Here is a 27861-nt window from a genome sequence, read left to right on the forward strand (position 1 = left end):
TTGCATGTTCTAAATTTTATCGACGAGAATCTCATTCTGGGCCGCGATCTTTAACGGGATTTCACGGAGTTGCCAATCTCTGTGTATATATGTCTCTGTTGGATGGAAGTCCGCCGAGTCATACATAGATGAACGGACATTATTATTTCTTGGAAAGTTAGTACTAATGAAAGACTCAATGCTTCCAAAGCAGATATTTCTCACCCGAGCTATGGAATTTAAATATAACTGTGTGAAACACCAACTTGGATTTATTCCCGATATACGTAGAATTTTGATCAATTATGGATTGTCAGACTTTGATACTTACATGTACCTGAGTACAGGTCATTTCCCAACTTACATTCAATGGAAGAAGAAAGTTAAAGTTGCCGTCAAAGAAATCGAGGAATCGTTGTGGCGATTCAGGACACAAATAGACAAAGATTTTAAATTCTTCAGTCGTATACATACACTTTCCAAAGGTCTTCATCCTGCTTGGACTTTTAGCCGAAAACATCCATTACTTATAGAACAGTGCCGTTTTATTGTCAATCTATGTACCTTAACCCGTCCATATGAAGAACCGTTTTTTCTGTGTGACAAGTGCGGAAGGTTTTTCGGTGATATAACTATTCACATCGTACTTTCTTGTGAATTTCCAGTCAAAAAGGAACAAGTTTTGGTGTGATTTAATAGATATAGGTCCAATCGAATTCAGTGCCTTTCTACATAGCTTAACTGACGAAGACTTTTTGGCATGCATCTTATCATGTCATACAGACTTCGATCTAAACGAAGATGAACGGACTGTGTTTCAAAAGGCCTGCATCACAAACATATATACTAGATGTGTGCGACATGAATTAGATGAAAAGAACAATTTCTACATATTACACAATTAGTTATGTTAATGATTCTACTGTGTGAACATTAATTAAGTTAGGCGGTTATAAACATTTAATTTTATTCTCTTGTTACGCATTCTTCACATTTATATATTTGTGTAAAGGTTAATTTTGATGGGGTCATCTGATATATCAAATTGAAGGTCTCAATAAACTCTTCTTAAAAATGAAAATTTTAAACCTCTTTTTCATCCCAGGTGGGAGGGTGGGGTCATTTAGTGCAAAAATTCAAATTTCTCAGATGGTAAGGTTATCGCATATCAAATGAAAGAACATAAAGCGTACATTTCAAATTTCAAATTGACATCCCCAAAAAATTGTTTGAGTGGGTCATTGAGTGCAAACATTAAATTTTCTTCTAATGTAGGCTTGTTGTATATCAAATGAAAGGTCATGATGTGTACATCTGAAATATCAAATTCCTGACGTCTAAAAATTAGTTGGATGGGGTTATTAAGTGCAAAAATCAAACTTTCTAGAACATGGCGTGGTCGCATATCAAATGAAAGATCATCAAGTCTTTGTTACATATATCATACTTCCGATCTCGAAAATGTAGGCGGATGACGTCATTAAGTGTACTGAAAAGCGAAAAATTTCAGAAGGTATGCTTGTCGTATATCAAACGAAAGGTCGTACAAAATACATTAAAAAAAACATCCCTTTTACTGAAAAGACCTTTCAATTGTTTTTCAAACAATTGAGATACTAGTTTTCTTTTTCTTTTTTTCTTCCAACATTTGTTTGACAGGTCCTCCTCCCCTTTCTGTTGAAGTTAACAAGACCAAATATGGACCATCGATAGACCTCATCATGAACTTCTACCAGATGAACGTTTGAAGGATTTCATCAATCCCTTTAGAAGTTATCTCCCTTTTATTGATTTTTTCAACATGGCCCCCCTTAAATGTTTTGAAAGTTATCATGACCTTATATGGACAATAGGTAGCTATCATGGTGATGTTATACCATATGAGGCTGCTTAGGATTTCATCATCCCCTTTGAGAGTTATATCCCCTTATAACATTTTTTTTTATTTGCATTTTTCTTAAAAAGCATTAGAGATAGAATGTAATTGAAAATGACAGCATGTACAAGAACTTGTGTGTGTGTCTGTCTGTCTGTCTGTCTGTCTGTCTGTCTGTCTGTCTGTCTGTCTGCCACACATTTTTAGCTCACATGGCCAGCAGTGTACCTTTTCTCATCACTTGGTGTCCCAGCGTCTTTAAAAAATCTTCACCTGAAACTACAGGGGTATATTTAATCAAACTTACCCACAATCATCTTTTGGGTATGTAGTTTTGAAAAAATGTGCCAACCAACCAACCAACCAACCAAATTGAAGATATTTGGGCTTTTGTATATAAATCAGAAATCAGAAAAAACCCACGACCCCGAAAAAAAATGTTTAACCCCACTATTAGTTATTACCCAAAACTCAATCCCAGTCGTCCCTTTGTGATATGGAACATTGTGGTACAATTTTAGAACCATCAAGTTATTGTCTAGAAATCAAAGCTTACAAAGTTGGTTAATATACCATACTTCAAGAAAAATACAGAAGTTTTTTTGAAAGAATAAGCATTTTTTTACTGATGCAAACGGAAAGTAATTAGAAAAAATGAATTTATTTGTGTTTTTTGTCCTGTGACTTTCTGTCCTACATCCTGATTTATATGTTATTATATTCAGTCTAGAGCTTGTGTTGTATATTTGTACTTTCATGCCGAATCAAAATAAAGTGTTCTCTTATCTGATCTTTATGACTGAAACAAAACGAAGTATGGCCGAAGTAGCTGTGTGCCGAATCAACCTTGTAATCGGTAGACAATATGGCGGAAAGAGAGAGAGATCGAAAGTGCGACTATCGCCAATTCAAAAAAAGGTTTGTTAACGGCAGGTTATAACAAGACGTCATAATCTTAATATTTTTAATATTTTATTGAAGAATTTTTGCAGGAACTTCGTGTGTATTGTAACCTATGAAGGATAGTTGTTCAAAAATGGACCAGTCGCCCAAAATTATGGGTGAAGTGTTGGTGACATCCCATTAGTCCGACAACCATTATTCCGACAGCCCATTACTCCGACAGCCCATTACTCCGACAGCCCATTATTCCGACAACCCATTACTCCGACAGCCCATTATTCCGACAATGCGTTTTTCTTATGTGTATTGGTAAATTTTCTTTAAAAAGACCCAACTCCGTTCTTTATGATATGTGTGGTTGTCCGTCTTGATTACAATTACTTTTTCCATGTGGGATATTTGTCTCAGTATATTGGAGTTAATACACATGCTAATGGCAACTGCTCAGTCTTTACCCACGTCCCATATTCGTTTTAAGTGTAAAGGTACTTTTCTACCTTAATATTGTTGTTTGTGTGTCCACTATCAGTCTGTGCTGTTCTAGTTCGCTATTTTTTCGCATGTGTGTCTCGATCTACCTTCTTTATAAAAAAGAAGATGTGGTATGATTGCAAATAACACAACCATCCACAAGAGACCAACATGACACAGACATTAACAACTATAGGTCACCGTACGCCTTCAACAATGAGCAAAGCCCATACCGCATAGTCCACTATAAAAGGCCCCGATATGACAATGTAAACCAATTCAGGGGCGTAGCTAGAAAGAAACGATGTGCAAGCACCTACCGCCGAGCGGAGCGAGGCAAAAAAATTTTGGGACCCTTTTATGCAGGAAAATGTTTTTTTTTTCGGTTTTCGGTCATAGGACAGTTGAAAGAGGAGCTACATGTATAGATAGGACTTATAAACAATTTATGAATGTAAAACTATTCATGAAGCTTCTGAATAAAGTAAATCATGGTTAATTGAAAACATAAACTACACATTTTTCTGATACAGAATTTACTCAAAATTGTCCCAAAATCTGCTCTTCGGGTCTAGGCAGAAACGAGCTTCTCTATTTATTTGTCAATATTCACACTGAAATCTCGTTGAATACGCAGTAATGCTAGCGATGATAACCTGTCATTGTTCATTGTTGATCGTACATTTGATTTCAACAAACGTAGTACACTGATAGATCACCACGGTAGCACTCGCGACATGTTATAAACCAGTGTACGTGTTTGCCATCGAGCGACCTCCCAATTGAATTCGTCAAAATTACATACCAGTTCAGTTTCGTATGTCTCAGACAATGTTGAGAATTGTTCGTTTGTTATATTTCCTACAACACGAGGAAGCAGATAGGCATTAAGAAGCGATTTTCTGATAATACCAGATGCGACTCCACTCTCCAGTTCCATTATCATATGGTCTATAAACGAAAAAATAAAATGAGACTTTCCAATACTGTTTTGGCGTGTTTGCAGGATGAGTGACTCTGGTAGTCCCTCGAACACATCGCCGTGGCATAATTTCAACGATATCGAAGGGTTTAAAGCTTATGCCGATTGGACCGGTACATCTCATTCCAAACAGATAAACCGTACTCTGTAAAATGTGCTCCGAAACTACATGTATTAGACTGAGTATAACAAATTCAAATCTTGTAAAAGATACAAGTTACAGTGTCCGATTTTGTCATGCATGATCTCCAATAAAACTTCTATTTTGAAACCAAATGCCGTTATTTAATGACATTTCATCAATCAAAAAAGTGACATTATATGTGTTTCCTTTAAAATTTGATTTATAAATTTTTAATTTTTCAATAATTTTTTTTGCTTGCCGAACCGATGTGCACGCAGGTGCGTGTTGGCGTATAGGGAGCTACGCGCCTGCAATTCAAACGAGAAAACTAAAGGCCTTATTTGTATAAAAAATGAACGAAAAACAAATATGTAACACATAAACAAACGACAACCACTGAATAACAGGCTCCAGACTTGGGACAGGCAGATACATAAATAATGTGGCAGGGTTGAACATGATAGCGGGATCCCAACCCTCCCCTAACCTGGGACAGTGGTATAACAGTTCAACATAAGAACGAACTATAAAAATCAGTTGAAAAAGGCTTAACTCATCAGATGGACAATAAAACAAGTGAATGTGGCTGGGAACATGTACATCCTGACAACAAAAAGACACTAGGAACATATCTGAGAGTATTCGGAGTTATCTGAAAGCACTGTAGTTTATAGCCACTAACAACTAATAAAAAAATCATGCATCTAAGACTTTTAAACTAGATCTTCGGCTCCCCCTTTTCGCGTATCAGGGGAGTGATGTTTTCCCCACTTTAACTACATATAAAATAAATATATCGGAGTTTGATGACACTACCCGCCGTTTTTGTTCGCAACACTTTCTCTCCTTGTATCACTCATCTGAGTTTTATTTAAATTAATTTTGTTGCAGAAATATACAGTCAACGCATTTTAATGCTCAAATAGAATGAGTGCAGTATGAAAGTCAATAACAAACTAGTAAAAAATCTAAGACAATGTGTGACATTCTTGTCCTGCTTGTGTCTTTGTCATATTGTCTAATTTTAAAAACTTAGTACATTATGTGTTTTGTTGGAAACTTGACATTTGTTTTTCATTTAAAGCATTTTTCAAGAAGAAGAAAAATATTTAGATATTATTGATTTTAAGAAAGGTAGGTCATGTGTTAATTCACAATCGGTGCTCTTCCATTACATTAAGAATTGGAAATGCTTGATACTAAAAAAATCGTTTTGTACAGCTGATAAAGTTGAGGATGGGAGTTATTTTTCAATCGAATGCTCACTTCATAATAATTTGAGGGTGGAACTCTTTCACCATATTTCTAGCACATGTAAGAACTTTAAAAAGTAAGATAAATAAGATAGATTTTGTTAACACAAGAAAACTTTACTATTATGGGGGAAAATGATGATTACATTCAATTTGTTAGTTCTTTTGAATAATGGATTACATGTCTTGATACTGACTGTTATTTTATATCCATGTGTTAGGTTTTTTTTTTTTTCTATTTTGTCTTGGCTCCGATTGTGACCGAGGCTTATAGGGCTATAAAGATAATTATATCATATTAGTATTGTAATGTTTTAATGTCATGAATGTTGACCCAATCATTAGACCGCCGCTTCGAAAAAGTGGGGGTAGACTGTTTTACCTCTGTCTGTCGTATCGTCTAACCGTCCATCCGACAGTTTGTCCATCCGTCCCATAAATATTTTCGTTCTATCTTTTTTCATGAACTACATTTGTACATTACAAGGATTTCTGAAAGGTTAATTGAAGTCGGCTGTGGCATGTGATACTTTTTCAAATTCATTACGCATTACATGTGACAGCCAAGTTGAAAACTGTCGTCACATTTTACTCGGGAACTACAAGAAATTATTTCTGAAATTTGATTTCAATATTTATATAAGTCAGTTATACTGTGTGATGCTTTTTCAGATTCACAACTCAAACACTTCCTGTCTACCGAAATGTTTGGGCGGGGTTGTCATCCTCGGGTTGTCATCAGTAGCTCGTATCACCAATGGTTGTTCTTGATTTATAAATGATCCTTTAATTTGGAAAATGACATATTCTTTTCTGTTTTATTCTATATATATATACAGATTTCGAATTGAGTATATATATAGAAAGTATTCGAACTACCTTAGCCTCATGTTATATATACGGGATTATTTCTTAAAATATGTTATTACATATCTAAACGTAATAATACAGACAGACACATTTTATTTTCCCCTGATACCATCAGTGTCGGACTTATGGGTTGTTGGAGTTTTGGGCTGTCGGAGCAATGGGTTGTCGGACTAATGGGTTGTCGGACCATTTGGGCTGTCGGACTAATGGGCTGTTGGAATAATGGCGTGTAACCGAAGTGTTACTATACGTATAAAACTTTTTCTCTAAAAAGACCAACTCTGTTCTCTGCGTGACCTTTGTCTCATTACTATATTGGAGTTGAAACACATGCTTGTTTCAACTGCTCAGTCCTTACCCTCGACACAGACGACTACATCATACCATTATACGATCCCTTAAAAAAATGTTTTGCTGTCGTATTAAGGTTCATCATAAGGAATTGAAAAATATGGCCGTGTTTACACCTCAAAAATTACTATGAGTACAGACAAACTGGTACATCCAGGAAAGTTTTAAGGCATGGCAGGAACTAGATATATATATATATATAAAAGTTTTACGAAGTATACGTTTCAGAAAATTAAAAACTTACCTGGATTTTCATGTCCAGTTTTTTTCAGTCTGCAGAAGATAGCAAAATAAATAAACACCCGAGTTTCAGAGTTTCATTTGATACGGTCCACTCAGTTACACAGTTTAAATCACCTATTTTTTACAGGTGTCTATTGTCCATCCATTGTCCATTTAAATCAATACTACTCACAACATTGATTATATGAGGGGAGCTTCTCAATCATTTTCACTACTTGGTTAATTTTTGCACCTTCTGCAGGCACGAAAAAAACTGGAAGACAAAATCTAGAAAAGTTTATAATTTATTAAAACATAAAATGCATTTAAAATCTATATATGGACCATAATTTGCTATTGGGCTCGTTTCCTATAACTATAGAAAAGTGATAAAATTGTGAATTACTGTAAGAAAAGTTGTAACTACATCTAAAGATGCCATTATTTTTATTAACATACAAGCATGACAAGTGTATGCCACTCTTCTCTAGAAAAAAAAATTGAAATATACAAATTTCAAAGATTCTACAACCGTATTTTTGTGTCGTTTCTCACATAACTTTTTGATTCTAAAGAGCATAACGCTGACTGATTTATAGATAATCGTCACCGGCAAATTCATAACTTTTGCTTTCAAATAACAAAGAACATTGACCAATAAGAATAGTCAGAAGAAAATGCCAAGAACTATAAGTATTTATGTAGCAGATGTAAGAACACTGGCGTGACTTTTGTGTCAGATTTCGTAACACAAATTTTAGATGATGTAATCTGCTTTGTTGTAATAGAATTCTTAAAAACAATATGCAATTATGAACTCTCGCGAGATGTTCAAACAGGTAAATCAGAGATGATTTACGGGTTACACTAATGTCCTGACAATGACCTGACAATGTCCTGACAGAAATGAAAATGCTTAATACTTTTTTATTATTTGAAGGATTTACTTGAAATTTGGAATCAAGCAAGATGAGAACTTATATTTAATAAATAAAATTAAAAAAAAAAAAAAATTTTTTTTTAAGAGTTAGAAAACTTGACCTGACCAACTTGACTTTGAAACTATTAATGTCCTGACCGGTATGAAACGGCCAAAAAATGTTTTATTATTGACAGGATAGACTTCAAATTCGATACCAAGGAAGATTAATACATTTAATACAAAAATATAACAAAAAATAAGAAAAAAAATATTTTTAAGAGTTAGAAAACTTGACCTGACCAACTACGTACTCCCGTGACTAATGTCCTGATCGATGGAAAATGCTATCAACTGTTTTGTTCTTTGAAGGTTCGACTTCAAATTTAATTCAAGGAAGGTTCTAACATTGAATACAGAGATATAAGAAAAAATATTAAAAAAAACTAATTTTAAGTGTTAGAAAACTTGACCTGACCAACCACGTCTTTCCCATGACTAATGACCTGACCAATGTAGAAAATGCCTAAGACTTTTTTATTCTTTACTGTATGGATTTCAAATTTAATGTCAAGGTAGATTATAATACTCAATACATTTGCAATATATTCATGCAAGAAAAAGATTAAAAAAGATAATTAAAAGAGTTTAAAAAAAACTTGACCTGACCAGGGACGTCTATATATATATATATATTTAAGTCCTTGACCTGACCAACGTCGACTCTGCTCTGACTAAATGTCCTGACCGATGCAGAAAACTTTTAATTATTAAAAAAAATAAATGACTCAAGTTCCTTACCAAGGAAGAATTTATGAGAGAAAAAATACCGCTGAAAAAAAAAGTTTTTTTTTATTTTTGAAATGTTAGAAAACTTGACCTGACCAGAGACATATAATTGTATTATATGTCTCTGACCTGACCAACTTCATATTTGTCATGATGAATGTCCTGACCGTTATAAAAATGCCAATAACATTTTTGTTATTTATTGGGATATTACCAAGTTAGGTATCAGGGAAGATTACAACACTTAGTATAAGCAGAGACATATAATACAATATGTCTCTGGTATAAGCATGTAAAATTGATGAAGAAAAGACAAACATTATATAACTGGTTTTTTTTCTCTCTAGAGAGACAAAATATACTTAATTCTAATGCAATTTGGATGTAACAATGTTTTTCATTGGCTAAAAGTTGCCGTCAAATCCACAGTTGACCAGGCGTAACTAAGGAGGGACCCGCCATTTTGAATTGATGAATCAACAAATGTTCGATTACTACTATATAATTGAAAATAAAACAACACCTACCTCGTATTCGACGTTTTAATGTAATTTTATCCGAATTTGAAGCGTACAGGTAACGTAATAACCTCCAGTTTGTAAGTTTTCGTTGTATGACGTCACGTTTAGCCATGACGTCCTTGTGCTAAAATCATTCATGAAGTTTCGCGGATTTTTTTTTATTTGACAAATTGAGACAATTTTTCAAGTTTTATCGTATTTTTTCTTGTTGTAATGCATTAGAATCGGAATAACAGTACTGTAGTTGAAGAGTTGCCACCGTCAATTTTGATTTGACGGTCGCAAATCTCCGTTTTACTGTCTCCGCTACGCGTCGCCAGTAAAACTGCATTTGCGACCGTCAAATCTACAATTGACGGTGGCAACTCTTCAACTACAGTACTGTTATTCCTTAATTCTTTAAATCATATTGATATTTTTTTTTAATTTAAATTAGGGACGTATATAAGTCCTTGTTTAAACATAGTTAAGAAAAAACTGGGATGGACTTTTTATTTTTATTCGCAATATATGTGTATAAGAAAGGCAAAAGACAGTGACATAATAAAATTATATTTCTGTGTGATTCTAACATAATTCTACTTTGAATGCTTTTAAAAACAATATATTGACATCAAAAGAAGCCCATTTCCTGTCGTTATTTATCATGTTTATGTTATTTGACATGTTTAATCCCTCATTAACTAAACAACAAAAAATGAGTGAAATAAATAAGAAAAATATAGATAAGTAAACACTCCAATTTGTGTTAATTTTAATTAATGTATGTGTGAATAAATTTTAATTGTTCATGTCACTGTCTTTGGACTTAATTGCATTCTGTACATCTTTATAATCCTTTCATATTAAATAAATGTAGAAAAGGTGCATTTACTTAGTATCTACAGCATCTCTAATCACATATCACATTTCTCAGTGATATAAAACTTAATTATATCCCTTTCAATAACAGAAAAGTTATTGAACGGTCAGGACATTCATTATGATATAAAGATCAAGTTGGTCAGGTCAAGTTTTCTAACATTTAAAAAATTAACAAAATTTTGTTTTCATAAACTTTTATTATGAATATTATAATTTCCCTTGGTAAGGAACTTTAATTAAGTCAATTCTTTCAATAACAAAAAGTTATTAACATTTTCTACATTGATCAGGACATTATATATATAGTCAGTCCAGAGTCGACGTTGGTCAGGTCAAGTTTTCTAACACTTAAAATTAGTTTTTTTAATATTTTTTCTTATATCTCTGTATTCAATGTTAGAATCTCCCTTGACATCAAATTTGAAGTCGAACCTTCAAAGAACAAAAAAGTTATTAGCATTTTACATCGGTCAGGACATTAGTCACGGGAGTACGTAGTTGGTCAGGTCAAATTTCTAACTCTTGAAAAAAAAAAAATTCTTATTTTTTCTTATATTTTTGTATTAAATGTTTTAATCTTCCTTGGTATCGAATTTGAAGTCTATCCTGTCAATAATAAAACATTTTTTAGCCGTTTCATATCGGTCAGGACATTAGTAGTTTCAAAGTCAAGTTGGTCAGGTCAAGTTTTCTAATTCTTAAAAATATTTTTTTATTTTTTTTAAATTTTATTTATAAAATATAAGTTCTCATCTTGCTTGATTCCAAATTTCAAGTAAATCCTTCAAATAATAAAAAAGTATTAAGCATTTTCATTTCTGTCAGGACATTGTCAGGTCATTGTCAGGACATTGTCAGGACATTAGTGTAACCCATGATTTACACATTCTTGTTTTGATCTTCGTAATAATTAAGTAAAAAAATGACGTTATCGTTATGGGTTACATTTCACACGAAGCAGAAGTCCAGTTATTTATTATGTCACCCCTTTGAAAAAGGGGGGATATATTGTTATTCTACGAATTTTTTCTTCCACACTTTTTGTCCAGCCGATTTCTCGGAGATGCCTTGACATGTATTTATAAAACTGCACCATAATGACAATCCCCATGTGCAAAGTTGCAGGAAGCATGGAAGGGTTCAAGATGGCCGCCGTTACCATGGAAACGGCAAAAATGTAAAAAACCGAAAAATGGTCCAAATTACATAAAACTTTCAGAACTAATAACTCATCGTTAGAAGGCGTGACATCCATCTTAAGAACTTTTAAAATGGCTACCGTTGTCATGGAAACAGTCCAAACGTGAAAAAAACGAAAATAAATCCTTAATAAATTCATAGAAATTCAACCGTTACAGATAACATCAAAAAACCTGTAACTTCGAAACAGTAGTATAAACTGTAGAATTCATTGCCGTTGGAATTTTTAAGATAGCTGCTGTTACCATGGAGATAACACTAAAAGTGCACATGGGGCCCATATGAAAAAAAACGTCAAAGTAACATTTTCGTACAAATTTTAAGCTCATTCCCGGTTAAATGCTAATGTATTGTCATCTGTCTTGGAAATTTTCAAAATGGCCGCCGTTGTCATGGAAACAGCTAAAAAAAAAAGACTTTGTGCAAAACATCTTCTAGAATATGCTAGAAGAAAACGAATATATAATTTAACGTGCTTCTTTCTATTCTATACAAAAATCGTGCTCTGAAGAGAAAATCGCCACTGAGAGAGAGAGAGAGAAACACGAAGAGTACACATAATTGACATTTCTGCACTTGCATTAAAGTACACATCCGTTAATCGAACACCTGCAAAAATATACACATTAGCTGAAATCAATCGATAAGCGTGTAATTAAATTGTACAAGATAAAATACATGTATCGTGTGATACGTGAGATATTGAAGAATGAAATGAACATTTAGTATGCCACTCCGTCAATATATACACATGTTGTCTGTCCAAGGTCCCCTCTAAAAAGAATAGTAATGTACTAACTCCACGATAATATACTTCAGTATCACGTGACACCACCTTTCTTCTTCGCGTGTGTGTCTAATTTAAGATTTTAAAGAGTTCCCCAACTATATATAGACATCACTCTTAGTCTACGAGAAGAGAAAAGGGGGGGGGGGGGGGGGGGGTGGGGGGTGTCAGAGGCATGTATACTAGACTTGCCATGTGACTTTGGTACACTCAACTGGTTGCTGCTACTATGACAAAGTCTAGAACGGGGTGACATCCTCCGCTATTGCTTGCAATGGCAAATCTAGTTAAAATTGTTTTTGTCCTTAAGTTCTAATCATTTCCGGTCATACGTGAAACATGTGACTAACATGTGATCACACCCTTACAGCCGGACATACAATATACTAGTTCTAAACATTGTATTTGTTTCCAACGGGATGTTAGGAAACATAATCTGTAGACTTGTTTCGACTTCTTTAAAAAAGGAAAATACAATTTTCAAAGAGATTGCGCCGGGGGTCTATTATTTTTCCTATGTGCATAATGTTACATACGATCTTGTGTGAAAATAAATGCCCAATGACTTGACAAAATCGATTTCAGATTTGACCTCGACGTTTAAACACACTCATGTAACGTTCCCCTATAAGGATGTAAAGGATGGAAAATTCAATCGAAATTACGTCTCTTATCATGGTGCCGATGTTCGTTGGATTGATTTTGCTTCAGCAGTAAATATTACTGGATATTTTAGGTGAATAAAGATAATTAAATGAAAAATACATGTTAATATACCGTTACACTTGGAATGTACAAAGTTGGAATCTGGGGGCAACAAGGGTCCAAATAAGCCTTTTTCTTGGTTTTTGCACCATAACTTTAGTATAAGTAAATAGAAATCTATGAAATTTAAACACAAGGTTTATGACCATAAAAGGAAGGTTGGTATTGATTTTGGGAGTTTTGGTTCTTACAGTTTAGGAATAAGGGGCCCACAGGGTCCAAAATTAAACTTTGTTTGATTTCATCAAAAATAGAATAATTGGGGTTCTTTGATATGCGGAATCTAACTGTGTATGTAGATTCTTAATTTTTGGTCCCATTTTCAAATTGGTTGACATGAAGGTCCAAAGGCTCCAAACTAAAACTTTGTTTGATTTTGACAAAAAATGAATAATTGGGGTTCTTTGATATATGCCAAATCTAACTGTGTTTGTAGATTCTTAATTTTTGGTCAAGTTTTCAAATTGGTCTACATTAAGGTCCAAAGGGTTCAAATCATAATGTGACATAAACCTATGTTGTGTCATCTATTTAATCACAATCCACATTTAAAGCTGTATCAAACTTAAAAGTTGTGTCCATACTTGTCCCATCTGTTTAGGGTTCTACATCTGCGGTCGTATAATGCTGCGCCCTGCGAAGCAACTTGTTGATTATTGGCCCAGTTTTCAAGTTGGTCCAACTCAGGATCTAATCTTTACCATTCAGTGATAATAAGGTTATTTTTACATTTTAATATTTTATGATGTATTTAAATGTAAATTATTGTTGCAAACTCCATTAAAAATTTGAATTGAGATCAGTTTTGGAGTAAAGGATAGGGGATGTGATAAAAAATGGGGGGGGGGGGGGGGGTTCAATTTTTCTCATTTGAAATTTCATAAATAAAAAGAAATTTCTACGATTTTTTTTTGGAGAGGATTAATATTCAACAGCATAGTGAATTGCTCTAAGGCAAAACAAACATTTTAAGTTCATTAGACCACATTCATTCTGTGTCAGAAACCTATGCTGTGTCAACTATTTAATTGCAATCCAAATTTAGAGCTGTATCCAGCTTGAATGTTGTGTCCATACTTGCCCCAACCATTCAGGGTTCAACCTCTGCGGTCGTATAAAGCTACGCCCTGTGGAGCATCTGGTTCTGTATAAGTATCACAATTATATGACTATATCAGAGACATCTTATACGCAACATGCCTATTTGATTTAATTCATATTTTAGTTGACTTTATCAATTGTATTTCATGTTTATTTTAACATGTTTAATTTAATAATTAACAATTAATGATTTTGTGTTTTTAATGATATTTCGTTTGCAGCTGTATAAGCATTGGCATATATATGTATATCTTATTTCTCAGAAATTATTTGGCCCTGTTGCTTCAATTGTGGTTCATTGACTTTGAGTATTTTGCATTATTTACATGTTAAAGGATTGCTATTTTAATTTCAATATTTGCATTTTAATTTTTAAGGCGAGACATGCCTCTCTTTCAATATTTTATGTTAATTTCAATGAATTTCCATCAAATATATAATGTATATATGTATGAGGAGCTGGATGGGGTTTACAGAATAGACAATAATGGCCAAAAAAAAAAATGAATAGAGAAAAACGAGCACAAAATATAAAAGCACATTTCACAAGCATGAAAAGAAATGTTTATAAAACTATTTTTTACAGTCAGACAGCATAATCTATATTCATAATAAAAACTCAAGCGGAAGGTTTTCCATCAGTAATATTGTTTGCCTCAAATTACAGCCGAAATTCTGCCTTTTCCCCTAGAGAAAATTCCCAATTACTAAAATACTAAAAAAAATGGCTTAAATTTCCTCCCAAAAAGTTTTACATTTCCCCCAAACACTCACTCACTGTGATGCCATTGGTAGTAATGTTTGTAAATATCGTATTCATGTATTATTTTGATATTATTAAGCACTTTTTTTTGGAGATCCAGTTTTCTGTTTAGAATCATCATGGTGTTTGTAACACATGTAGTTTTCAATGCATTAAGTACCATCATTGTTCTGTTTCTTTTTGAAAAAAGACAACAATATCACTGTCCGTTATAAGTACGCTTCAAAATCGGATAATATCTAATCAAAACCAAGTACTTGATATAGGTGTTATTTCATATTAGATTTATTGCATTGATCGAACATTTATGTATTTCAGAAAGTTAATATGGCGGCTAACTTCTTAGTTTCGATATGTCAATTGGCCGTTTCAGAATCTAATGCATCCTGATAATATTTTCCAAAGCGTTCTCTAAAGCATTTTGATTGGTTTAAAACGTTATAAACAATGGAAATTCATGACGTAACATTGTTTTCATATTGGGGTAGGAACAATGAAATTACCCATGATGCTCTAAATTCTGAAACGGCCTTGAAATTGTGCCTTTGATGATACATGTAAATAGTAGACAATGAACAAAAAATTGTTTACTAAAAATTGCAAATGTTTAAGTTAAGAATTATAAGGATATTAAACACATTTTTAGCTCACCTGGCCCGAAGGGCCAAGTGAGCTTATGCCATCACTTGGCGTCCGTCGTCGTCTGTCGTCGTAAACTATTTCAAGAATCTTCTCCTCTGAAACTACTGGGCCAAATACTTCCAAACTTTAACTGAATGTTCCTTAGGGTATCTAGTTTATAAATTGTATCCGAAGTTTTGATCTATCAACAAACATGGTCGCCATTGCTAAAAATAGAACATAGGGGTCAAATGCAGTTTTTGGCTTATAACTCAAAAACAAAAGCATTTAGAGCAAATCTGACATGGGGTAATATTGTTTATCAGGTCAAAATCTATCTGCCCTGAAATTTTCAGATGAATCAGACAACCCGTTGTTGGGATGCTGCCCCTTAATTGATAATTTTAAGGAAATTTTGCTGTTTTTGTTTATTATCTTGAATATTATTATAGATAGAGATAGACTGTAAACAGCAATAATGTTCAGCAAAGTAAGATCTACAAATAAGTCAATTTGACCAAAATTGTCAATTGACCCCTTAAGGAGTTATTGCCCTTTAAAGACTTTTTTCACAATTTGTTCATCATGTTGACTTACTTTAAGAAATCTTCTCCTTTGAAACTGCTGTATCAATTTCAGCCAAACTTAGGCTAAATGAGTTTCAGAGTAACTAGTATAAATTTTATATTTATGTCCTTGTATGTCAAGAAACAAAGCTCCTATGGCTAAAATAGAACATAGGAGAAAATGATTATTTTTTTTTGGCTTTTGAAGAAAATAGGACGATCCAAAGAACATTTAAATAAATTGAAAAGCCAAAATAATCATTGATGAGAGATTTAACCAAAAGAATTAAGGTGAGCGATTCAGGCTCTTGAGAGCCTCTTGTTTTCTAGAGTTTATTGTGTAAACTTGGTTGCTGACTTGACACAAACTTGGGACTTTTATTCAGTTTGTGAGAGAAAATGTATCAGCTACAAGAACAAAAATCCCACACTAGCTCTTGATCACTTTTACTTTACATGCTTTACTGCCTTCAACATTGAACAACACTTTATTGTACTAAATATTATACACAATCAAAATGTGATAAAAAGATGTGTGCTGGCATGGACTTGTTGAGTCTTTCTTCTGAAATAAATTGTCTGCTTTTGACTTAATATGTATAATAATGATTTTATATCTAGAAATGGAGGAAGAGTACCATGTGTGTCAATAGGAAATTCTTATTTGGATAACTACAACGATGTTAAAGGGGAGATAACTGGAATATGCTTTCAAAAAGTTGATGAGGGAAAAGTAAATCCAGTGATACACACTGATGAGTTTTTGAAAGTTGATTGGCCCTGTGCTCCAACAAAACCTGCAGTACAACATCTATATTTGGAATTAGATTACTATTCAGTGCCATCTCAGAAATGGATATTATTTGCAGATGTTATGGCAAACTTGAGAACAGCTTTACTTGTTCAGGTAATTGTCATGTATAACTTATGATCTGAAATAAAAAGGTAAGATATCATTAGCACCCCTCCCCCTCAATAATATATGATTGAAAGTTGTGCATGTCCATCTGGCAGGGTTAATCTGGCTTTGACTTTATAACTTTGTTTTCATGGTTCATTTGTCAATGTGTTGTTCATTTTTCTTTCATTTAATTAAACCTATATATTTTATTTGCTATTACTTATAACAAATGGGATTAGACACAAGTTATCATACATTTGTACATGTGTAACTTGGATATTCCTCTCCTAACAAAGCAATAGGTTAACTAAGTTTGTTGTTTCAAATGCTTGTAAGGTGTACATTGTACATGTTTGTCTGGCAAGGTTTAACTGACCTTGACATTATTTTCATGGTTCATTGGCAAATGTTATAGGTTTCCCTGGTAAGGTCAGTGTCTGGAATACTATAAGCAATATATGCCAACTTTAACTTACAACTTTTGTGTAAGGAATGATTGTAAGTGAACATGACTGCAAGGTTCATCTGACCTTGACCTCATTTACATGTACATGGATCATAAGTTTATGTTACTTGCAGTAAAACCTGTATCTTTAAGACTTTCAACATAAATTCAATCATGGTTAGTAAAGCAGGCAATACAATAAAACATGTGCATTCTTGTTTTTACTTACTTATACTTACATAATGTTAGGGAACCAAAAAAATCTACAATTTGTATGGTGACACGGTCTAGGGGTTAAAAAATCCACTAGCCCGACGCCAGGGACTGACCATTTAGGCCTCAGGGAATTAAAACTTGTAATCCAGTATGCCCACAGACTAGTAAAAACAATTCTTGCTACAAACGTTTTAGCATGATTAGCAAAATAGGAAGTGGAAAATCCTTTTCTGATCACTTGACGTCTGTCTTCGTCCTTAACATTTTACATTTGAACTTTTTCTAGGGAACCACTGAATAGAATGAAACCAAACATGGCATGAATGTTCCTTATGAGGTGTTGCTACTTTGTAGCCGATCCATCTTCCAAGATGGCCACCAGCGGGGAACTTAGTTTAACATATGACCCTATCGGAAATGCATACAAATGACTTCTTTTAGAAAACTGTTGAATGGAATGAAACCAAACGTGGCATGAATATTTTTTATGAGGTACCGACCAAGTGTTGTTACTTTGTAGCAGATCCATAATCCAAGATGGCCGCAAGCGGGGTACTAAAAGTTTAACATAAATTCCTAGCCCTATGTAAAATGCATACAAATGACTTCTTTTAGAGAACCACTGAATGGAATGAAACCAAACATGGCATGAATATTCATTATCAGGTGCCTACCGAGTTTTGTTACTTTGTAGACGATTCATCATCCAAGATGGCTGCCAGCAGGGGACTTAGTTTAACATAGGACCATAATCTATAATACTGAAATTACGAGGTCCAATTTGTCAGCCGTCATCACATGAAAAAGACGAATCAAAGAATTCAACTTTATATATAACTAATATAGTACAAAGTGTAGATTGAAAATTACACCACTCCAGGCCCTTTCGTTTTCCACGTAATTAATATTGCCAATAATTAAGAAGTTCCGGGTCGAGTCCGATACCGATACAATAGTATATTCACCTGTTACCAATTAGATTTGAAAGCAGAGAAAACTGTGTATCTTATAATCGCCATGACTTCAAAAGGCAATCCTAATACTAAAATAAGGCTTGCGCATAGTTATATACTTTAATTTAGTCACGGACCCGGGATATCACGGGTGTGTTCTAGTATATATATTTATATATGGGAAATGCATACAAATGACTTCTTTTGGAGAACCACTGAATGGAATGAAACCAAACTTGGCATGAATATTCCTTATCAGGTGCTGATCAAGAGTTGTTACTTTGTTGCCGATCAAACATCCAAGATTACGACAGTGGGGGGACTTAGTTTAACATAGGACCCTTTGAGAAATGCATACAAAAGTCTTCTTTTAGAGAACCACTGAATGGAATGATACTCAACATAGCATGGATATTCCTTATCAAGTGCTTACCAAGTGTTGTTACTTTGTACCCGTTCCATCATCCAAGATGGCCGCCAGCAGGGGACTTACCGGTAGTTTAACATAGGACCCTATGGGAAATGCATACAAATGACTTCTTTTGGATAACCTTTGAATGGAATAAAACCAAACATGGCATGAATATTCCTTATGAGGTGCGGACCAAGTGTTGTTACTTTGTCTCCGATCAAACATCCAAGATGGCTGCCAGTGGGGGGATTTAGTTTAACGTAGGACCCTATGCCTATGGGAAATGCATACAAAAGTCTATGTGCATCTTCAACAATGGCCAAAACATAAAAAAGGGTAAAAAAATCATCATTTAAGGGCAATCACTCCTATAAAGAGTCTACTTACATGACTTACTATTTCGGCAAAATATGACAAATTTGAAGCGCAAAATTTCCCGAAAATTGAAATATATCACAAATCCTAAAAAAATATTCAAAAAGCAAAATTTAACTTGGGGAATCGATATTTGTATGCTAAAAAATAGATAAATGTATATATTTCCGGTCAAGGAATATTTGTTTTGTAGTTTTAAGATGTAATTATTGATTTTTGTTCATGGAACAGCCTTCTATTGAATTGTTTGCAGTTGCCCAAAAATCTACCATCTTCAAATAGCGATCATTTTGTTAATCTATGTTAAAATAGCACATTGCTAATTGTGAATATCAGGGAGGAGAATGAGATTTCATAATAAAAGAAGGGATATTTCAAGTTAGAACATAATATATGCGAGGTAATTGAGGTTAAACTGTTTTTTACTAAGTCAAACTTTTTAACTTTTTGCAATAATGTTTAAATGCAAACATGACTTTGCGACTAAATCGTAGGCAACATTGAAATAAGAAACCTTGGTTAGAAACACTTGGTTGTCTAGAGCGGGATGTTAACGGACTAAATGAAATACGGCTGCTTCTTAATTATTTAGTTTAAAATCGTGTTATATTACATCATATTAAATGTGTTTAGAAGTTTAATTTCTTCAATTATTTGAATAAAAGATGCTTTGAGAATTTCTACATATAAGCTTTAAAAATACAAAAGCATGTCATTGTGTATGTAAAAGCAGTGTATAATAATAAAATGAAAAAGTAAAATACCCTTTCTGACCTTATAAGATCATTCGCTGTTTTAGGAGTGATCGTTTTCATGGTATGCTGTGTTTTGTGGACTGTTGTTCATCTCTTGGACTTTGATTTTATTTTGTTCATGGTTTTAATTAACTTTATTTAATTCATGGTTTTAGATGTTGATTGTCTCTTTGGTATTTTGTTTACTTTAAAGACATTTAGTTGCAGTAATGAAAATTGGCCAAAAAAATTACCTCAAAGTAAAGTGAAGAAGATAAACGCAATAAGACAAATATCCGCGAAAATACTAAGTAACTTAATTTGCTCACGGTGATATATATATAGAACCAAATCGTTATCATGATACATTGATCTTTCATTTTAAAACCTTTTACTACTTGAATAGCAACAAAACTTACCAAAGGGACATCAAACTCATAATTAAAAACGAACTGACAAAGCCGGGCAACAAACGAACAAGACAAGCAACAGTATACAAAACACAACATATAAAGCTACAGATTGAGTAACACAAACCCCCCAAAAAATTTTGAGTGAACTCAGGGCCTCCCAAAGGGTAGCTATATAGGCAGATTATGTTCCACATGTGACAACCATCTTAGTTTAAACCTATTTATTTATAGTAGATTGGGAAACAAGTTTTGCAACTTAAATTATTCTCTTTCCACTTTGGGTGTGCAAGTGCTACTGTATAGCGGGTTATTTTCGCGGGGTGTAAATTTTCGCTTATTTTCGCGGATAGAACAAAATTGCCAAAATAAATTCCGCCAATTTAAAAGTGTACATGCAAAGGTATTGATGAAAGTTTTAAATCCGCCAAAAAAATAACCGCCAAAATATTTCGTATACCTTATTCAATGTAAATCGCGAAATTTTACACCCGCGAAAATAATCCGCTATATGGTATCTTGTAGCGGCATTAGTCTACAAACATGTATTTAACGTGCAAGAAATATAACTTTTTTAGCTCACCTGGCCCAAAGGGCCAAGTGAGCTTTTCCCATCACTTGGCGTCCGGCGTCTGGCGTCCGGCGTCTGGCTTCGTTAACTTTTACAAAAATCTTCGCCTCTGAAACTACTGGGCCAAATTACACCAAACTTGGCCATAACCATCATTGGGGTATCTAGTTTAAAAAATGTGTTCAGTGACCCAGCCAACTATCCAAGATGGCTGCCATGGCTAAAAATAGAACATGGGGTAAAATGCAGTTTTTGGCTTATAACTCAAAAATCAAAGCATTTAGAGCAAATCTGACAAGGAGTAAAATTGTTAAATAGGTCTAAATCTATCTGTCCTGAAATTTTCAGATAAATCGGATAACCTGTTGTTGGGTTGCTGCCCCTGAATTAGTAATTTTAAGGAAATTTTGCTGTTTTTGGTTATTATCTTGAATATTATTATAGATTGAAACTGTAAACAGCAATAATGTTCAGCAAAGTAAGATTTACAAATAAGTCAACATGACCGAAATTGTCAGTTGACCCCTTTAGGAGTTATTGCCCTTTATAGTCAATTTTTAACCATTTTTTCGTAAATCTTTTTTTTAAATCTTCTCCTCTGAAACTGCTTAACCAAATCAATCGGAACTTGGCCACAACCATCTTTGGGGTATGTAGTTTCAAAAATGTGTGCGGTGACCCGGCCATCCAACCAAAATGGCCGCCATCGCTAAAAATAGAACATAGGGGTAAAATGCAGTTTTTGGCTTTAAACATAAAAACCAAAGCATTTAGAGCAAATCTGGAGTAAAATTGTTTATCAGGTCAAGATTTATCTGCTCTGAAATATTCGGATGAATCGGACAACCTGTTGTTGGGTCGCTGATCCTGAATTGTTAGTTTTAAGGAAATTTTGCTGTATTTGGTTATTATCTTGAATACTATTATAGATAGAGATAAATTGTAAACAGCAATAATGTTCAGCAAAGTAAGATTTACAAATAAGTCATCGTGACTGAAATGGTCAATTGACCCCCTATGGAGTTATTGTCCTTTATCATGTTTATAGTCAATTTTTAACAATTTTCATAAAATTGTAAATTTTTTCTAACATTTTTCACTGTAACTATTGGGCCAAGTTCATTATAGATAGAGATAATTTTAAGCAGCAAGAATGATCAGTAAAGTAAGTTGTACAAACACATCACCATCATCATGATCATCAAAACACAATTTTGTCATAAATCCATCCTCTTCCTTTGTTTAATATTCATAAAGACCAAGGTAAGAGTAATGGGCTGTCGGAATAGTGGGCTGTCGGAGTAATGGGCTGTCGGAATAATGGTTGTCGGACTAATGGGATGTCACCGTTACATTCACATTATTTAAGGGAAAAAGGGGGGAGGTAGAAAAAAAGGTAAATTTTAAACGAAAAATATAGTTAAGTTACTTATTAAAATATTAAAGTGGCGAAAAATATATTGTTTTGGGGGAAAGAGGTGGCGAAAAAAAAATTGTCCCAGTGGAAACCCTGACTAGGGGTATTGTACATTGCTTATGCAGAGACTTATAATTAACAGTACTGGTTTTTTTTTGCAGTGATCGATAAACCCTGTAAAGGGGGACAGCATGAAAGCATGCAACAAAGTGAACTATTTGAGTACAGGCATCCCCAGGAAGATCATCAGTTTTTGAACTAACTGTAGATAAAGAGGGAAATGAGGCTGATAAATCATCAAAAAGTAAAAATGCGACTAACATGACTAAGGGAGAAAAAACCTTTCATATTTCCAAACTACTTTTGAATGTCCCTTCATTGGTATCTTCTGTCTCTTCTTTAATATCAGGAAATGCTTACCTTCTGGAGCACCTGATTTCACTCCCGGTTTTTAGTGGAGTTTGTGTTGTTTCTTAATTAATATTTATAACTGTTGATGTAAATGTCCTTTGGTTTTGTGAGTCTTTGTTTACTCCTTGGTTTTGATTGTTATTGTCTTTAATGAAGAAACAAATTCATTTTGATGCAAAATGGATATTTTGTCATCAGGGTTTTGAAACAGTTGCTCTCATCATCAGTAATTTCCTATTTGGAACAAGTTGAGGTAACAGCATTTTTTTCATTGATAAGTAAAGACATTCAAAATTATAGATCATTATAGGCAATTGATTTCATATCAGAAACAAAGTGAAAGCATTGACTTTGAAGACTGATCTATTTTATTACCAAAGCACAACCTCCTTTGTTAAACCAATCAAAGTATTTTCTCAAATTTTTGTTCTAAAAATATTTCTACTCGCTATAGTCATGATAGTCATGATAGTGAAAAATCTGTTCTCGGCAAATGATTCTTTGAATTTTAATTGTGACGTTGAATTTTCTTGTTTTCTTCTGAATTTTCTTATTATGACGTCATGAAAAAAGGTGACCATGCCTGATGATGTCACATCAAAAGTACACAACTTTTCTCAAATCCTTGAACATTTGAAAAGGGAGGATGAAAATCATAATTGTCTTGAGTGGAGAAATATCTTAATACACCTGTTGCAGTTGTGAAATCAATTTCTTCCACCATCGATTCATGTCAGTACATCAAAAGATTCTAAAAGGTGCCAGAGAAGGGTAACCAGATCCTGTTCCATTGTTTCATGCAATAAAAATCATTAAATTTGATGAATATTCTTTCATCATCTATCAATATGTATTTTAGATGACTCCTCAAAATAATGTTGCTCCAAGGACTCTTTATGATGGTTTTCGCAAAGATGTGTGGCAAGGTGCTGGGAATAATATACCATACTCATCAGCTACTTTGAGGAGCAGAATTGCTGATGTACTTCCAGTTGTAAGACAGGCTGGAGAGGTAAGGCAACAATTTTTTGGAAAAAATGGCTGCAAAGTTATCTTATGGCCTTTAACAATATAACCATTGATAACCCATACAAGCTTCTGTCATCACTATGCCTCCATTGGCATGTTTTCAAGCTTAGGAATGGTTTGCATTTGAAGTTATCTTCATATAGAAATATCAGTTTACTTCAAAAACATATAGACCTGAATATAAACTGTAGGAAACATGTAAAGAAATGGTGAAAATGAGCACCCCACTCTACAGTTATACAGGTATAACAAAAAAAAAAATGGCTAGACGAAACAAATATTTTGGAGAATTTAAGAATAGACTCAGTCCTTGGAAACTCATAATCAAATCACCATTCAATAAATGATATTTGTTTAAACTTTAATAATACTTGCGTATAAAGATAATTTCGGAAGTTACTGTGTTTAGAAATATAAAAAAAGCACTTGTTCAAATCTGATGAAAATCGAATGGAAAATCGTATCATGTAAACAGAACGCTGAACGATTTACCTGTGCGACGGTGTCAAGTCGAATGGAAAATCGAACGGAGTATCGTATCTTGTGAATGCACCTTTATGAATAAACATTCAAAGGATGTTATTTGGTAAATCGATTCTTTTTGATTTTCAATTCAAAGCACAAAAAAAGCAACCTTACCATACCTTCTCTTTTGCAGATTTGAAGTTTGAAATTCATGTGCCTGTCTATCTGTTATATTGTAGTTTCTGTTAAATGTTTAATTAACAATATTCTTTGAACTAATTAATATGAAATTATTTTTCTTAATACACAAAAGGTTTGTACATATAATAAAGGTGTGCATATGATATTTATCAGGATTTTGATTTAATTTCAAATTTGCTACAAATCAACAAGGTATTGAACTTTGTCATTTTTAGTGAGATATATGTATTTTCAAATTTCAGTCATACAAAATCTAAGGTTTATATTTGCATCCGTTAGACAGAGTTAACTTGACCTTAACCTCTTCTTAATTTTTCTTGATATGGTCATCTTCTCAGAAAGTATAAGTAATAGGCCAGTTATGTTTGCTGTATAAACAAGCTTGAAGTACTTAATTTGTTAAATAAACTCATGCTGTGCTACATACTGACAGTATTTATTTTTTATAATTAAAACTTGATATAATAATCATTTTCAGATTAATACATTGGATATTCAGACCATACTTCATGCTATGCTGGAAGGGTTTCATTCAATGGGAGAACCTATGATGAAATTCTTTTTAGATAATATTTTAAATGTAACAGTTTTTGGGGAGACTGAAAATTTTACAGTTATACCACCATCAAATCCTTCATTTAACAGCTCAATAGAAAATGGAGTCCTTCACTGCTTAGTTTATGGTTGTCATGAGGATCAGCTGGAATATGAAGAGTTAAGACGTCAAAATGGTCAAGCTCGAGGAAGAGTACGATTACGTCAGAAAATTTTGCATCCTAAAGCTAATGGTTTTAGATCCAGATCACGGTCACGTTCTCCTTCACCTGCAGGGAACAATATCTTGTCAGACATTGAAAACACACAAAATCGTGATCCAAATCAAGATATTGATATGACTCTTTTGCTTGAAAATCCAGGTAACTTCCTTGTTAAGCCTTATTTATTACACAAGTACTTTGAGCCACATAAACCAGATCTTGTTCTGTTAAAAGATACCATTGAGGAAAGGCAAGTAAAAATTGTAGTGGAAATATCATCCTACAATAAATATGGAACACATGTATTGTTTGCTACACATTTGAAGCGATCTACTGAGCAGTGTTTTCAGCAGTGTATGGCAGGTCTATCGTTTAACCAGGAAGAAATAGCAGGACTTGTTGTAGTGCCTGATGGAATGAAACTCATGGTTGTTAATAAAGTTGAAAATGAAAATAATACTTTTTCTTATATAGTTAAAGAAACAGACCTTGTCAAATGGAATGAAAAAAATGAACTTTTTGGTTTAATGCAGAAATTGATCGATTGTAGCTTTTAAATATATAAGGAATGTTAGTAGTAGAACATAATTAGCAAGTAGAATACCTTAGTCTGAGGATTAAGTTTAACTTTAATTTGTATTCTTATTGATGACAAGATTTTGGTCAAGCTCATTTTAGCTTAATGTTCCTTTTCAAATAGAAAAAAACAAAGTGAGGTAATGGAACTGTGTTTTGGTCATTAAGGAGTCTGTCAAGAAAGGCTCTGGCACTTGCTTCAATAACAAGTTCATTGCAGAATATAAGTTTGGATTTCCAAACAAATAACTAAATTAGGTTTCTGCTTCAAGATCTGGTGACGAAAATATCTACATATATATAAACCGACCTGAATTTAGAAATGACATTTGCATTCAAATGTTTTGCTTATAATCTTGATAATGGTTGAGTCTCGATTAATTTGAAGTTTTCAGACAAAAAAGCATTAAAAAGTTGTTGATTTTACAATTTTAGGCCTTTCTAGTAGGATCTAAGCTTAAGATATTACTTAAACAAAAGTCAGTATGATCCTGAATTCTACTGGATTATTGTTATTATCTATAGCTATTACTTTTACAGATGCACTTGATAAGTAGATAAACAAAATAAATGATAATATAATGCCACTTTCAATACTTTAGTACTAGTAAAATATGGTAAAATACATACATTTTCATTACAATCTTTTATTTATAATAACAATTGCTAATATTTTGTTTAAGTTATTTTGATAAGCAAACAATTTTGACAGAGTTCAGGGTTATAATTACTCAAAATTTTCCCAATTGAAGTAATTGACTTTATATAGATATCAAATGGTATATATACATGTACACTTGGAGTTGTTAAAACCTGAATGTACCTCATATGAGCTTATGATGCTGTAAATTTGGTAAAGGTTGAAGGACTTTTAGAAAAAAGACAACTTTGAAATAGATTCATATGAAATTGGCCCTATCACTTTTCTTTTTGATTCAAACAATAGAATAATAACAACTCTCTACCAGAGACCACATGATGTACAATTTAACAACTATATGTCACCGTAGTTGCTGGTGCGAAATCGTCCACCTAACTTGAGATATTGGTGTAACATGTACAGTACACTATAAGAACAAACTATAAAAAGTTGTTTTAGTTAAGTTTAGTTTATATGTATGTAGAGTTTTTTCATTGCCAGTTCTTGAATCAGAAACTTAATATAGTGATGTTTTCAAATTAAAGCTTAGATTCTGCAACTGGTTATTGAAGCAAGTTCTCTGCTTGACAAATTCCCAAATGACTGCTAGTTCATGTAGTAATATAGTAAATATATTACAATGTATTATATAGAAATTGCTCAATTTAGACTTTAAATTATATGAATTTTAGAGGAAGCACATTGAATATGTAATGTGTAGACAAGTACATATATATGTATATAAATATTTAAATATTTTTTAGATAGGGCATTCAAAAAACATTATGTCAAATATGATTAATATTTATTAGTCAGAATTCAATTTGTTTATTTATCCTTGTACATTTATACTTATGTTTACAATCAGCAAAAATAGACTTTAAATGAAATGAATTTTAGAGGAAGCACATTGAATACTTAGTTTGTAATGTATATACAAGTACAAAATTATGTATATAAATACAACTTTTTTTGAATGCCCTATCTAAAAAAATTAAATATTTTTTAGATAGGGCATTCAAAAAAGTTATGTCAAATATGATTAATATTTATTAGTCAGAATTCAATTTGTTTATTTATCCTTGTACATTTATACTTTTGTTTACAATCAGCAACAATAGACTTTAAATGAAATGAATTTGAGAGGAAGCACATTGAATACTTAGTTTGTAATGTATATACAAGTACACATGTATATAAATACAACTTTTTTTGAATGCCCTATCTAAAAAAATTAAATATTTTTTAGATAGGGCATTCAAAAAAGTTATGTCAAATATGATTAATATTTATTAGTCAGAATTCAATTTGTTTATTTATCCTTGTACATTTATACTTTTGTTTACAATCAGCAACAATAGACTTTAAATGAAATGAATTTAAGAGGAAGCACATTGAATACTTAGTTTGTAATATATAT

At 33.0% G+C, this 27861-nt stretch overlaps 1 protein-coding gene across 1 annotated transcript; it reads left to right on the forward strand.

Moving 5' to 3' along the window:
• Positions 1-2712: 2712 nt before the first annotated feature.
• LOC134684180 (uncharacterized) lies at positions 2713-27161 on the forward strand. The gene is made up of 4 exons (XM_063543459.1): positions 2713-2773; positions 16549-16834; positions 23632-23784; positions 24946-27161. The coding sequence occupies exons 1-4, from the start codon at positions 2721-2723 to the stop codon at positions 25780-25782; spliced, it is 1329 nt and encodes a 442-aa protein (XP_063399529.1). The 5' UTR covers positions 2713-2720; the 3' UTR covers positions 25783-27161.
• Positions 27162-27861: the final 700 nt, after the last annotated feature.

The sequence above is a fragment of the Mytilus trossulus genome, chromosome 9 (genome assembly GCF_036588685.1).
Source record: "Mytilus trossulus isolate FHL-02 chromosome 9, PNRI_Mtr1.1.1.hap1, whole genome shotgun sequence".
NCBI classification, from domain to species: Eukaryota; Metazoa; Mollusca; class Bivalvia; order Mytilida; family Mytilidae; genus Mytilus; species Mytilus trossulus.